Consider the following 15,079-nt stretch of genomic DNA (forward strand, 5'->3'; position numbering starts at 1 on the left):
CAAAAAGAAGAAGATTTATTCACCCTTGACAGATGTCTGAAAGAATGTGATAGATATATGGAGAATTGAATATGACATTTTACAATTTTTATATATAAATCATAAAGAAAGAATATAATTATATATTTTACTTAAATTTTGAATCTCAGATCTTTTGTTTAAACTCTTATCATTTTTGCTAATACAAACCATTTCCAAAAAAGTCCTTTTAAATTTATTACTTTCACTACATAAAATTTTAATGTTATCAAAATCCATAATATGGTCTTTATCGATTACATGTTCTGCCAAAGCACAAGATGGTTTTTTAATTCTGCAATCACTTTTGTGAGAAATAATGCGATTTGAAAGATTTCTTCCGGTCTCACCAACATATTCAGCCTCACACTGAGTACAACTAATGCTGTATACTAAATTCGTTTTTTCAAATTTGTCTATAGGATATTTAGTTTTAGAATATAAAGATGAAATAGTTTTGATGTTCTTTGTTGCTATTTTTATATTGTCAATAACCTTTAGTGTTTGTATTAATTTAGGTGTTAATGATGGTATAAAAGGTAGTGAATGATAATAGATGTTCTGATTGTTAGATACAATGTTTTGAGATTGAGCAAAAAATGGTGTTAAATTATTTATATTACCAATATTAGAAAAAAGCATCCTATGTAGCATATCTGGAGGATAAGAGTTTTCAATTAGAATATTTTTTAATAACTAAAGATCTTCCTGTAGATAATCTGGATGAGAAAGTTTTAAAACACGTTCTTTTAATCCTGTTATAAGGTTCATTTTCATCTTATTTGGATGGTGAGAGTAATAGCTTATAAATCTATTACTACATATGGGTTTTCTGAACCATTTGGTTTTCAACATATTGTCTGTATTTCTTACAATTCTCATGTCAAGGAATGGTAGAGAATTATCTACCTCTTCCTCAACTGTGAATTGTATATGCTGATTATGACTGTTGAAAATGTTGACTGTTTCATGAATTTTGTGTTTAGGAAGTGCCAAAACTAAATCATCTACATATCTCTTAATAAAAGGAATGAAAAAAGTGCAATTACTGATACAATCACTGATAACATCATCCATGACATAGCTACTTAGAATGGGTGAAAGACTAGATCCCATAGGACTACCAAAAATTTGTTTATAAAATACACCATTAAATATAAAAATATTAGAATCAAAAACAAAGTTGATAAGTGTTTTGAAATGTAATAAGTCAATATTAGTGTGTTGTGAAATCTCATTCCAATGTTTTTCAACACTACTTATGATTAAATCTAAAGGCAAATTAGTAAAAAGAGATGTTACATCAAAACTAACTAAAATCTACTAGATGATGTAACATCTCTTTTTACTAATTTGCCTTTAGATTTAATCATAAGTAGTGTTGAAAAACATTGGAATGAGATTTCACAACACACTAATATTGACTTATTACATTTCAAAACACTTATCAACTTTGTTTTTGATTCTAATATTTTTATATTTAATGGTGTATTTTATAAACAAATTTTTGGTAGTCCTATGGGATCTAGTCTTTCACCCATTCTAAGTAGCTATGTCATGGATGATGTTATCAGTGATTGTATCAGTAATTGCACTTTTTTCATTCCTTTTATTAAGAGATATGTAGATGATTTAGTTTTGGCACTTCCTAAACACAAAATTCATGAAACAGTCAACATTTTCAACAGTCATAATCAGCATATACAATTCACAGTTGAGGAAGAGGTAGATAATTCTCTACCATTCCTTGACATGAGAATTGTAAGAAATACAGACAATATGTTGAAAACCAAATGGTTCAGAAAACCCATATGTAGTAATAGATTTATAAGCTATTACTCTCACCATCCAAATAAGATGAAAATGAACCTTATAACAGGATTAAAAGAACGTGTTTTAAAACTTTCTCATCCAGATTATCTACAGGAAGATCTTTAGTTATTAAAAAATATTCTAATTGAAAACTCTTATCCTCCAGATATGCTACATAGGATGCTTTTTTCTAATATTGGTAATATAAATAATTTAACACCATTTTTTGCTCAATCTCAAAACATTGTATCTAACAATCAGAACATCTATTATCATTCACTACCTTTTATACCATCATTAACACCTAAATTAATACAAACACTAAAGGTTATTGACAATATAAAAATAGCAACAAAGAACATCAAAACTATTTCATCTTTATATTCTAAAACTAAATATCCTATAGACAAATTTGAAAAAACGAATTTAGTATACAGCATTAGTTGTACTCAGTGTGAGGCTGAATATGTTGGTGAGACCGGAAGAAATCTTTCAAATCGCATTATTTCTCACAAAAGTGATTGCAGAATTAAAAAACCATCTTGTGCTTTGGCAGAACATGTAATCGATAAAGACCATATTATGGATTTTGATAACATTAAAATTTTATGTAGTGAAAGTAATAAATTTAAAAGGACTTTTTTGGAAATGGTTTGTATTAGCAAAAATGATAAGAGTTTAAACAAAAGATCTGAGATTCAAAATTTAAGTAAAATATATAATTATATTCTTTCTTTATGATTTATATATAAAAATTGTAAAATGTCATATTCAATTCTCCATATATCTATCACATTCTTTCAGACATCTGTCAAGGGTGAATAAATCTTCTTCTTTTTGTTACTAAACAAAAAAGAATGTTTGAAGTTTTACTTTTGGCAATATAATTGTCAAAAATAAAAATTTTATGTTGGCATTTATGACATTGAGGCTATTTGTAATTGGTTGCTATTTGAACTTATTTATAAATTCAATTATTTTTATATTAAAAAAATGTTTTCAAAATTATAGAAATTTTCGGAGAAACATTTGTTAGATCAAAACATTTTTATATAAAATATTTTGAACATGTAAGCAGTGATTTTTTACTTACCAAACTAATTTTTATTTGGTAAGTTAACAAAAATTGTTTTTTCTTTTTAGTTCAACCTTGTAAGTATTTTGTCTTTTTTAGCTCTTGATAATAATTGTAAACACAATTGAAAGCTCGAGATTAAAAAAATAGTTAACCAATAGCCCTATTATTGACTCCAACCCATCCAAAACAGTTATATATTTGTTCCAAACGAGTCACAAGTACTTCTTTTTTCTTATATATATATATATATATATATATATATATATATATATATATATATATATATATATATATATATATATATATATATATATATACAAGGATTTCCACAGTTTTCACTGTATTCCTTCACTCAACCGTTTTCTCCAATTTTTCCTGTTTAGCCAGTCCCCTTCCTGTAGGTTTCTTCTACTCATTGCTTCGTCCACCTCATCTCTGAAAGATCTTCGGGGTCTGCCTCTCTTTCTTCTTCCTATCGGGCTCCACTCTGTTATTCTATTTATCCACCGATTTTGGTCTGCTCTTCTGACATGTCCGTACCAGGTTAACCTCTTCTGTTCGATGTAGTCTATTATGTCGGAGTTCATGCCCATTCTCCTCTTAATCTCCATGTTATTTATCCTATCTCTTCTTGTTACTCTGCAGCTTCTCCTTAGAAATTCCATCTCTGTTGCTCTTATTTTGTTTTTGGTTTTCTTATTTATTGTCCAATTTTCACACCCATAAATGAGGATACTTCTTGTCATGGTATTATATATTTTTTTCTTTGTTTTCATGCTGATGTTCTTATCCCATAGTACCGGGTTCAATTTTCGTATGCAGTCTCTTGTTTGTCCTAGTCTATTTTTTATATCTTCCTCCGTTGTTCCTTTGTTTGATATTATGAAACCTAAATACTTATACTTGTCTGTTCCTTTGATTTGTTTACCTTCGTCTATTTCCAGCTGTTTTATTTCTGTATTCTCCGTTGTTAGGTATTCAGTTTTCTTTAGGTTTATTTCCATCCCATTCTTTGTATATTCCTGCTCCAGTTTTCTCATCATAAAACTGAGGTCATCCTCGTCTTGTGCGATCACTATTTGGTCGTCGACAAAACTTAGCGTATATAGATATTCGTTCCTTACTGGTATACCCATTCCTTCGCACTTTCTTTTCCATGGTTTCAGGGTTTTTTCCAGGAATATTTTGAACAGGGTGGGGGATGTGGAGCAACCCTGTAGTAGTCCCTTTGTCGTCTTAAATGGACTGCATGCAAAATACAATACTTTAAAATGAAGCTTCGTGGGTTGTCTTTATTAAACAAGGCTAAGCGAAGTTTACTAATGTTGATTTTGAATGTGTTTTGTATTAATGAAATCTTTGCAATTTAAAAAATTAGAAAAATCTAATGACTGAGTAGCATAGTTAAGGGGATTAGTTCTTGAATTGCATATAATTTTTGGCCACTCTTTTAGAGACCACACAATTTTGGGACTACTGATAAGTTTAATGCTGCTGAGCAAGGTGTTCACGGGCATCATTGTATGTCCTGGTAACAGAAATGTGTGTCTTTATAGTTTCACTTCTTTCGATAAAGTAGGTCCATTGATTTTTTCCGATTCTGTCCGGAACAGCTGTCACAATATAGATAAATTGTTTCATGTGAGGCTTAAATATCTTTTTTTTTAACTGCATGTAAATTATTATACACATTTCGTTGCAGAACCGCTCCTATAAAATGTTTAATTATAGAATGCATACTTTCTACAGTAAAATAAATTTACACTTTCTCCGTAAGGAGTATTCACTACTTTATCCAGATCAAAGCTAGCACACAGCACAGATCCTTCTTTTAAAAGATTTTGGTCCTTCATAAAACTTCGACGCCTTTCTTTATTTTTAATGTGTTGATTGTAATATCTTGTGATATCTTCTTTTCTTCCTCTTACTGAGTGATACAATTTCAGTTACTATTTTCTAAGGGTTGTACATGTTTCCCATAGTTTAAGGTATTGAGGTTAAATGTCGATTTAAAGTTAAATAGTTTAATTTTAATCATTAAAAGTGAAACTGGAACAAACCATGAAGTGGAGATATCCAGGAGTGGCTAGTATACCTGTTGAATACAAAGCACGTGGTGTTCGTGTGTATTAAGGTATAAAAAAAGTGCTTATTACAAGCTTAAATTTTTATTTTAAGAAGATCTTTTCGGAATTAAATCATTCCATCATCAGTTAACTAAAAGGGAGAGTAAAAATACCAATATTAAAATTCACAAGTTAAAATTTAAATATATAGAAATAACACGTTGGTTTTTTACTACTTACATAAAAAGTTGTTAAAAAAACATTGTATGGCCACTTAAAAAAACTTTCGAAGGACATCCGTATTAAAATATAATCCTCATGTTATTTATCAAGGTAAATGCAATAGACTTAACTTATTGATTATTAAAAACTGAAAATGGGGGCATCTTAAATGACCCCCTGTAGCTGGTGAGGTTTTTTCGACTTACATTACCTCTGATCTGTTCTGGAGTCTTGGGCTAACTGATATAAGGATGGTATGAAAAATCAGTTAGTACCCATCAATGTCAGGTGGAATGATGTAGTAGGAGCAAAAGTCATTGTGCTTAAGGTGGTAGAATGTAAAACAATGAGTGACTGCGATGTAAAATAAATTTGGTATACCAGGGTAAGGCAAAATTTAAGTTAGGTTGTTGAAATTAATAAATCATTTTAAAGGCGGTAAAAAGAATGTTATTACCTAATTGTTTCCTTGTATGAAGTAGGTATAGAGAAAAAGTTGGTTTGAAATTTGTGGAAGATGAATCGAGGAAAAAGAAATAAAAGAAAAAGAAAGAAAAGGAAATAATGTAAAGATGTAAGCTGGGGATACTGAAACTGATTGTGATAAGAGATTGATAGATGTAGCGTGAGTATTTATAAGAGAACCTGTGTGATTAGTCAGATGGTAGTTATTGGAGAGGATGGGAAATGGAATATTGGAAAAGGGATGTTAGTGTATTAATGGTGACAAGAATAGAGTTAAGTATGGCGGATTATATAAGGTGATATTAAGCTATGGGAAAATAGAAAGAAATGTAGAAGTAAGTAAAACTGGATGTGTAGTTAACAGAAAGAAAGTTAGATCAGGAAAATAATTGTCGATGAAGTGGAACAAAGTCTCTGTTGATGCTGGTGTGACGATTAACACAATTGGGACTGTTTTTCTTTTCCTTGACTATTTCCAAATCCTCAAAAAGGTCAAGTTTGAGATAATCTCTACCTGGGATGTTATGAAGAAGAGAAATATCATCTGGTACCTTGATTGTGTGATTATGATATTTGAGATGATGGGAAAAAGAAGAAGTGTTCTCTAACTTAGAATGTTCTATGGCCCTGGTAACTAGAGATCTACAAGTTCTACCAATATAAGTGGCATCACAGTCAGAACATTGAAGTTTATAAACCCCACTGCGTTTGCTGAAGTCAATAGAGTCCTTACTATTGCATAATGATCTACTCAATTTATTGTTAACTTTAAAGGAAATCTTAATATTTTCAACAGAATTCAGGATAGTGTTTTTGATTGATTCGGAGAGTGTTGGACAGTGAAATGGTAATGAGAAGTAAGATGGGGAATCTGAAGTAATGTTATGGTAAGCTGATTGTTGAAGCAATTTACGTTTCTTTTTATAAATGAGTTTATGGATGATATCTGGGTTGTAGCCATTATTGAAAGCCATCTGTTTGATTATGTTTAGTTCTTGGTTGTAGTTAGTGTTGGATAATGGAATGGTTTCTAAACGATGAATGAAACTGTTGAATGCAGATAGTTTGTGTGAAATGGGATGGTTAGAATTGAAATGTATGACATGATCTGTTTGTGTGGGTTTTCTGTAGATGCTATAATCAAAGACATTATTAATTCTATTGATGGAAAGGTCCAAAAAATTGATGGAGAAGTTGGATTCTAATTCCATAGTGAATTTGATATTGGGGTGAATATTATTGATAGTGTTTAGTAAGGAAAAAGCTGTATTTGAGTTACCTCTAATGAACACTAAGCAATCATCAACGTAACGGAACCAGTGTAGAATTGTATTGTTAGTCATGATTTGAGTGGATTCTAGATGATTCATGAAGAGGTCAGCTAAAAAGGGGGAAAGACAACTTCCCATGGCCAAGCCATCAGGTTGTTTATCCTCACCAGCTACAGGGGGTCATTTAAGATGCCCCCATTTTCAGTTTTTAATAATCAATAAGTTAAGTCTATTGCATTTACCTTGATAAATAACATGAGGATTATATTTTAATACGGATGTCCTTCGAAAGTTTTTTTTAAGTGGCCATACAATGTTTTTTTAACAACTTTTTATGTAAGTAGTAAAAAACCAACGTGTTATTTCTATATATTTAAATTTTAACTTGTGTTTTTTAATATTGGTATTTTTACTCTCTCTTTTAGTTAACTGATGATGGAATGATTTAATTCCGAAAAGATCTTCTTAAAATAAAAATTTAAGCTTGTAATAAGCACTTTTTTTATACCTTAATACACACGAACACCACGTGCTTTAATTTTAATCCTTTGTATCCTATGTATTATTTTTTGACAGTTTTTATTGTATCTGTTGCTTACTTTCTCACGCTATGCCCGTGATGTTATCCAGTCATAAATTGCCATAACCAGATTCTTTGTACTCTTGATGTTTTACCAACATTTTTTAAAGATGTTGTGAATAGACTTTGTACTCCACATTAAATTATTCTCTCTTTTGTAGGTGAAGATCAGTTGAATGAAGAGGCAACGGAAGCTGAAAATGTCCAAAAAGATGAAGATCCACTTGCTAAGACTCCACCAAAAACACCGGCAAGAAAAACAAAGGCTGTTAAACAAGAAGCCAAAATAGAAACGAAAACTCCACAAAAATCACCTGCCACTGGAAAAACAAAAAGACAAAGAATGATGACGCAGCACTACCAAAGCCCCTTACCTGAAATTGAAATTATAACAAAAATTAGCTCGTCCACACCTCGAAGTAAAAATAATGACGATAAACTTATTTATTTCTATAAAAATGAATTTCTTGCTGTTAGAAACTCAGAGGGGGGTTTCTATTTGTGCCAGGCAATACAAAACGTATACAAATCTTCGTCGAAGATAAAAATTCGTTGGCTATCTCAAGACAAAAATGATAAAAGTGGGGAGATATATACTCCTGACTTTTATGATTTGACAGATTTCGACTGCATTTTAACTAGTTTAGATTTGACGAAAGTCGGTAAGGGAAGATATAAATTAAAACCGAAGGAAAAGGAGAGGACCGACAGCATTTTGAAAAGATGTTTGGCTGTTGAAAAGGGGGAAATTTCTCAACCTTCTGTATCTGAGGAACATCCCGATGGTCGTAAGTAATATCTTCGTTTATAAATATTTTCCGCTTGTATGTATATATATATATATATATATATATATATATATATATATATATATATATATATATATATATATATATTTATTGAGAATAGGCTGATAGGATGTGGATTTTTATTGTAGTTTTATATTATATTAGAAAATAAAAATGACAAATATGTAGTTGTTATTGCTTACTTCTATGTCACTTGTTTCAGTGGACTTATCTTTATATAAAGATGAAGAACAATTAGTGAAAAAGAAGTCGCCTGTAAAACGCAAAGCTCCACCAAGATCAGAGTCGCCTAAAAAAGAAACTCCAACCAAGAAAGCTCCAGAAACACCGAAAGTTCGAAAAGTCGAACCGAAACCGTCGAGAACCACCACGCCGGCAAAGAAACAGACACCTGCTAAAAAGATCCCTGAACCCAAAAATACGCCGGCATCGAGCAGGTCAGCTAGGGGGAAGAGAAAAAGTGAACCAAAAACCAGCCCTGTTGTGGATCAGAAAAAGGCCAAGGTATTAGCCAAAATTGGAAGGAAGTCCGCTGTTTCTTCCAGTAGCCCGAAACCTCAGCCTCAAAGTACCCCTAAAAGTAAGTCGACAACTTTATTTCGTAAAATTAAATTACCCCAACTTTAATCTTCATTAACCAAAAGAAAACGGGGCAACAACACAGGGAATCACATTTACCGGGCAGGTCATCGGCATAATCAACAAGGTAACACTATGTCCCACCAAAACAATTCCGGTCAACCTAACGATTTCTGTGAACTAAAAATTATGATGAGAAATCTCATTACACAAGTGGGAACAATAATGAACCTACTCATGACTCTTGTCGCGTAAATCTCTGAACCTCTTAACCCATTCGCTGCTTCGGTGCATTCACACTCAATACATAGGGTAGAGTGCTTCAAGAATGCGCACTTAAGGTTTAATCAAGTGTAAAATCCAAACCAATTGCGTTGAAAGTATATTTATTTTTATTTAAGCCTGTTGATACATAAACAACAAAATCAATTATAATTTGCGAACTAAACATTATTACTATAATACAAAAAGTGAAACTAAAAAAGTGCTTTTGCGCACTCTGATGAACCCGCTTTTTAAAAGTACGCATTTAGGATTGTAAGATTGCGCACGTAATTTTATGAACATAGATCAGATTTATAAGATCCAAAACCTACGTAGGTACTGCACTTTTCATGCCACCATTCAGCACATGATATGCACTTAGGTTCTGATAGGTTCCTGATAGGTTCTTTAAATGTTTCGTTGCAACCTGCACAGCTTCAAATTTTCTTATGGGGCGTTGTTTTTGGCTTTGTGAAAACAGCTTTTTCATTTTTTTTGTATCTTCCCTGCCGGTCTGAGGTTCACATCTGATTTCCTTTTTAAACTCCTTCCCAGAAGCGCTTGCGGTGGTGGTAGGTTATCGCCAACATCCAGTTTGAGTTTGTATTGCGGCTTTTTTTCTCATTTTCTTCAATTAGTTGGTCCTTATATGGAGAGCTGGTGATAATTTCCGACTTTTTGTTTCTGCGATTTCTGGATCTAACCACAATTGATTTAGGTAACGGAGAAATGGTTGTTAATTTAATATAACTTGATGATGTTCCAGGAGTGTTTGATAAATCAAATGTTTTTGTTTCAGGAGCTATATCAACTTTTTCTTCCAAAGTTATTGCAGATTTGTTGGAAACCAGATCTGTAAGCTGAGGGGTATTGTTTTTGATCTGTAAAATCTTTCTCGTACAATCGGGTTCAGATGTAGGTATTTCGCTGATTATGGCATCTCTTTCATTAACATGAATATTTTCCTTAGTAGTGGAATTCTCAAGAACAATAGTTGGACTGTCAAGAACATTGGGAGTATTTTCAGAGACTGATTCAGACATTTGATGTGGTTGAATATCGATTTCAGACGTAGAGTTTTTAGCGATTCCTGATTGTACGTTAAACGCTTCTAGTTCTGTAGTTACTGCAGCTGTAGCAGGTTCTTCTCGTTCTGTGACAAAAGTGGTCATGAATTCAGCGTCAGTAAATATGTCATTATTAAAGGGACATATCCCCGTCACTTTAAAACCTTCAATTGCATTGGTTATAGTAGCAGCTTTAAAGTATGCAGGAGCAAATATTGAAGCAATTTGGTAAACCGTAATTACCCGCCCTGGATGGTTCGTCAGCCATTTTTCACATTCGTTGGAATAAAACTTTTTTAGCGGGCTAAAAAAACCTCTGTCAAGTGGCTGCATATGGTGACTACTATGAGGCGGAAGTGTTAATGCGATAATGTTATATTGTCGAAAAAATCAATTGCTGCAATGGAACAATCGGAAGTGTGATTATCCATTATCAATAGGACTGGTTGTTCCTTTGTCGGCTTAGCGTGATCTCTAAAATGTGTAGCATATTCAGCAAACAGGTCCTGATTGATGAAACTACTGTCGGATACCATTCCAACTGATGATGGTGTAGCTCCATCCAAAAGTTTTGTCTTCATTCTTGGTGTAAAATTGTAAACAACGGTATGATACATACGATTATTCAAAGTTTATTGCAAGTATGGTAAAATATTACCGCAAAATTCTTACAAACTACAGTTGTGTACAATATAAAAAATTTCAAAATATAATAAGAAAATAGATAAAACTAATTAAGTCACCTACTAACGTTATTATCGGTGTTTATTTGCCTAAAATGCTCAAGACACATACAAACACTTCGCTTAATCGGTACGAACTAAAACTTTGTTCCTGTCGACGACACGACGCACTCCGAAAATCGACGAGTGCGCACTCTTATTGGCCGCGCACTCTTAAAGCACTCTACCTACCCTACTGAATACTGGTTACTGGTTAAGTAAATTGAACGGAATCCTCACGCTGAATGGCGGTGTTATGTTTAGTGAAAGGGTTAAACACCGCAAGCAAAATGAGTCGTTCTCATTAAGTAAATAAGTTATATGCATTATCTATTTTATCATTTATTAAATATTGTTTATATGGGATTAGCCAATTGATTGTAATTAAAATTACATTTTTGACTATCTTGAAAAAATTTCTATTAATTTTTGAAAAAAATTTTTGTCAAAATTAGTTAAAATGTTACAGGGTGTTCGATAATATAGTGGCAGACCAAACTTGTCTTTTTAAAAAACACCCTATATTTTATTTTATATTCGAAATCTACATTTAGCCCAGTCGTCAGAGATTTGACCCCTAAAAATTATACGAACAAGCTGAGTTTCGTCGAGAATATCAATTTTGGGACCCCAAAAAAGATGCAAAAAAGTTTACTACTTTTGCCCCCGCGCTTCCCTCTAAACCCACCTTAGTAGGGGGATAACAACGCAAAAAAATCGATTTACCAAGAATCTGTACGCCGTAGAACATAATGTAAAAAAAAATGTAGCTGAGATAATTTTAAACAAACATGTTTATTAGCACTTTGGCGTAGAATGAACCTTTCTCTCAGAAACAACGCTTGTAGCAACCGGCGATTTTGAATGTCAGTTCCGCGCGCGAAATCAATGTTAAAAATAAAATTTGTATCAACTCAACGGTAAAAAATTGATATCTTTTGATCAGAGTGCCCTATCGACAAAAATCAAAATGCGTTTTAAAGGTGAAGAATGCAGCTTTCGTATGCAATTTTTGTATTTTGACGCAAATGAAGTCAGTTTCCATAAAGCTGTTCAATAAATAATTTTGGCGATTTTTGCCATTTTTTACGATTCTCGTGAGAACAATCAAATTTATTATTTTCATTGACCGGTCGTAGTGAAATTTAAATTGTTGGATACCAGTCTTTAAAACCTATAACTTGAAAATTCTATTTTGATTTTTGGCAACAAATATGAGCATTTGAAATATGACTAAAAACTCAAAATTTCAACTTTTCATTACAAATAATCGCACGTCATGGAAAGTGCCCCCAAGAAGACGGTTTTGGGTGTAACTTATAGCAGACGTTAAGTACTTTTGAAAACGCACTAGTTTAGAAATGTTTCAAAACCTCGTGAATCTCGTAAATACGCATGTCAAAAAAAAAAATAAATTGAACCTAAAAACATGCACCATTTTAATTTCATAGGAAATTAGGAGACAGGGTAGGATTTGCACGTGCTAATGATATCTCACTTTGAAATATTTTTATTTTATCTCACATTGAAAGATGTAGTAAAAATTGACGACTTCCGGTCTTCACAGCCAATAAGAATTGCTGTGTAAAAATGTAAAATATTTACATTGCACTAATTTGGCTTATAAATAAACCTTTTAGGCACTGAAAAAAATCTAGAGGACAAATAAATAAATAACAAATCAATGTATGATAGAAAAATAATAGAATTTTGGTTTTAAATTCAGCAAAATATGTTTATACGAGACGAAATCCTCGAATTACTTGGGAAAAATATTCCCATGAGATTTTTTGCATAATCACTTTCATAAAATACCGCAGAATAATGTTCAAGAGGTCGCCCATACAAAAAGTGGTCCTAATTTATTTAAACAGTTTTGTATAAATCCATTTTAGATTGTAATAAGGGCCTCAAAACAACTAAAAAGAATGTATCAGAAACTGATAGAACAAGGTTACAAACTTTTAAAAGTGAATTTTTTTAATTCATAAATTTGTCATAAGCGTACAAAACATGTAAGTTATTTGCAAAAAAATATTAAAATAAACATAATTTAACTTATATTTTTAGGATCTCACTGTAAAATGTAAAAAACGACTTGAAACGCGCTGAACATAAATAGTACCTTACTATACAATATTAAAAACGATTGTTCATAAAAATAAAAATATTAAAGCTATTTCACTAACGCAAAAACTCTCTGTCTCGCTATGATAACGCACTGAAGAGAGCTGCATGTTTTTAGCATATGCCTGATATCATTGTTTCGTTCGTTCGTAGATCGACGTCACTAAATGATTACGTCAGATCCACGACATTATGAATTTTCTTAAAAAAAAGAGCAGTTATAAACTTTTTAGATCGTTTGTAATTTGAAAGTTTGTATTCAACGTTTTTTAAGCATATTTAAAATGCCTCACATTTGTTGCCAAAACTCAAAACTAATATTTCATGCTATAGGTTTTCAAGATTGGTTCTAGTTATGGAAACTCCATTGTATTGATCTCATGAGAATCATAAAAAATGGCAAAAATCGGTCCACGTTTATTTATTTAACATATTTATAAAAACAGAGTTCATTTGCAGCAAAATACAAAAATTGCATACGACAGCTGCACTTTTTAACTTTAAAACACTTAATTTTTGCCGATAGGACACTCGAATCAAAAGATATTGAATTTTTACCGTCGAACTGATACAAATTTTATTGAGCATTGATTTCGAGTGCGTAACTGACATTCAAAATCGCCGATCGCTTCAAGCGTTGTTTCTGAGAGAACGGTTTATTCTACTCAAAAAATGCTAATAAACAGTGTTGTTTAAAATCACCTCAGCTACATTTTTTATTTGAAACATTTTTTTTTTCTATGGCGTACAGATTCTTGGTAAACCGATTTTTTTGGTAAACTTTTTTAGCGTCCTAAAATTAACATTGTTTGTATGATTTTTAGAGGTTCAGTGGCATTTTCGTCTCTGATGTCAGGAGTAATTAGTTATAACCAATTTGCTATGAAAATCGTAGCAATTTGAACTCCCTGTATAATTAAAAAGAAGCTCCATATTGCTGCCATATTTTTTTATTGATTGTCAAAATTTTCAAAAATGATTGATATTGCTAAATTTCTTTATATCGAATACAGGATGAGTCAAAACGCAAGTACATTATTTTCTCAGTAATTTTAAATAGCACACTCTGTATTTTATGTCACTATCAAAAGGTACCATTTACCATACTTCAATTTTTATGTTAAATTTATTGGTTTTTGAGATATTATGTTCATTTTTCAAAGTAAATTATTAAGGTGTCTAAATTTTTACACATTTTAAGTAAACCATGACTGAATTGTCTAAAACTGACAGTTCACCATATTTTTTTGTGTATAAACTTACTAAATGGATATTGGGGGAATGCAATAAAAATGCGTTATTATCGATAAGAATTGATCGTGAACGGTTTCCTGAGAAGCTACAACCTTCCGCCTGACTAACTTTAGTGCAGGATTCGTTCTTCGTACTCCCGGCGATAGTTCCCGAGGTACTTTAAAATGCCCTCTCGTCGCCGAATCTACGCCGAACGCCTACCTGCTAAACCAGACCCTCCTCTGTCATCCAGCGATCCGGAAGCGGAATGGCCGCTGTAAGGCCGGCATCACTTCCGAATCACTACCTTTATTCATTCATTCTCCATTAATACACATCCACACTCTATTCATCAGCAAGGAGGTTCCCTGTCTCATTCCAGGTAGCGATCATTCTCTCAATCATTTCTCTCACTGTAACAAAATTCACACCTGTCTCTCTCTCCATTCTGTTCCTTTCCACTATCCATCTGCTGCAATCTAACATCGTATGTGTCACAGTGTCCGAGTATCCACAGTATAGGCATTCATATGTATCGGCCTTTCCGATCCTATAGAGGTAGGCCCTGAGAAGCCACAACCTACAACAGCAAGTTTTGAGAGGTTGAAGGATCGGTTTAACCGCACTGGTTATTAACTTAGATAAACAAAAACTAATAAATTTAGACATAGAGAATGTTGAATAAAAATTGAAGTATGGTAATGGTACAATTCATTTATATGTATATAAACACTTCTAATAAACTTGAATTAAATGAGTTAATAAT

General features: G+C 32.2%; 1 protein-coding gene across 2 annotated transcripts in view; it reads left to right on the plus strand.

Moving 5' to 3' along the window:
- LOC140443365 (uncharacterized) overlaps positions 1-15,079 on the plus strand; it is a 51,000-nt gene that overhangs the window by 22,145 nt on the left and 13,776 nt on the right. For both annotated transcript variants that reach the window (XM_072534590.1, XM_072534591.1), the window contains exons 6-7: positions 7,674-8,300; positions 8,524-8,901. In XM_072534590.1, coding sequence (XP_072390691.1) covers positions 7,674-8,300; positions 8,524-8,901 — 1,005 coding nt within the window. The remainder of the gene's footprint in view (positions 1-7,673; positions 8,301-8,523; positions 8,902-15,079) is intronic.

This window comes from Diabrotica undecimpunctata, chromosome 6 (genome assembly GCF_040954645.1).
Source record: "Diabrotica undecimpunctata isolate CICGRU chromosome 6, icDiaUnde3, whole genome shotgun sequence".
Taxonomy (NCBI): Eukaryota; Metazoa; Arthropoda; class Insecta; order Coleoptera; family Chrysomelidae; genus Diabrotica; species Diabrotica undecimpunctata.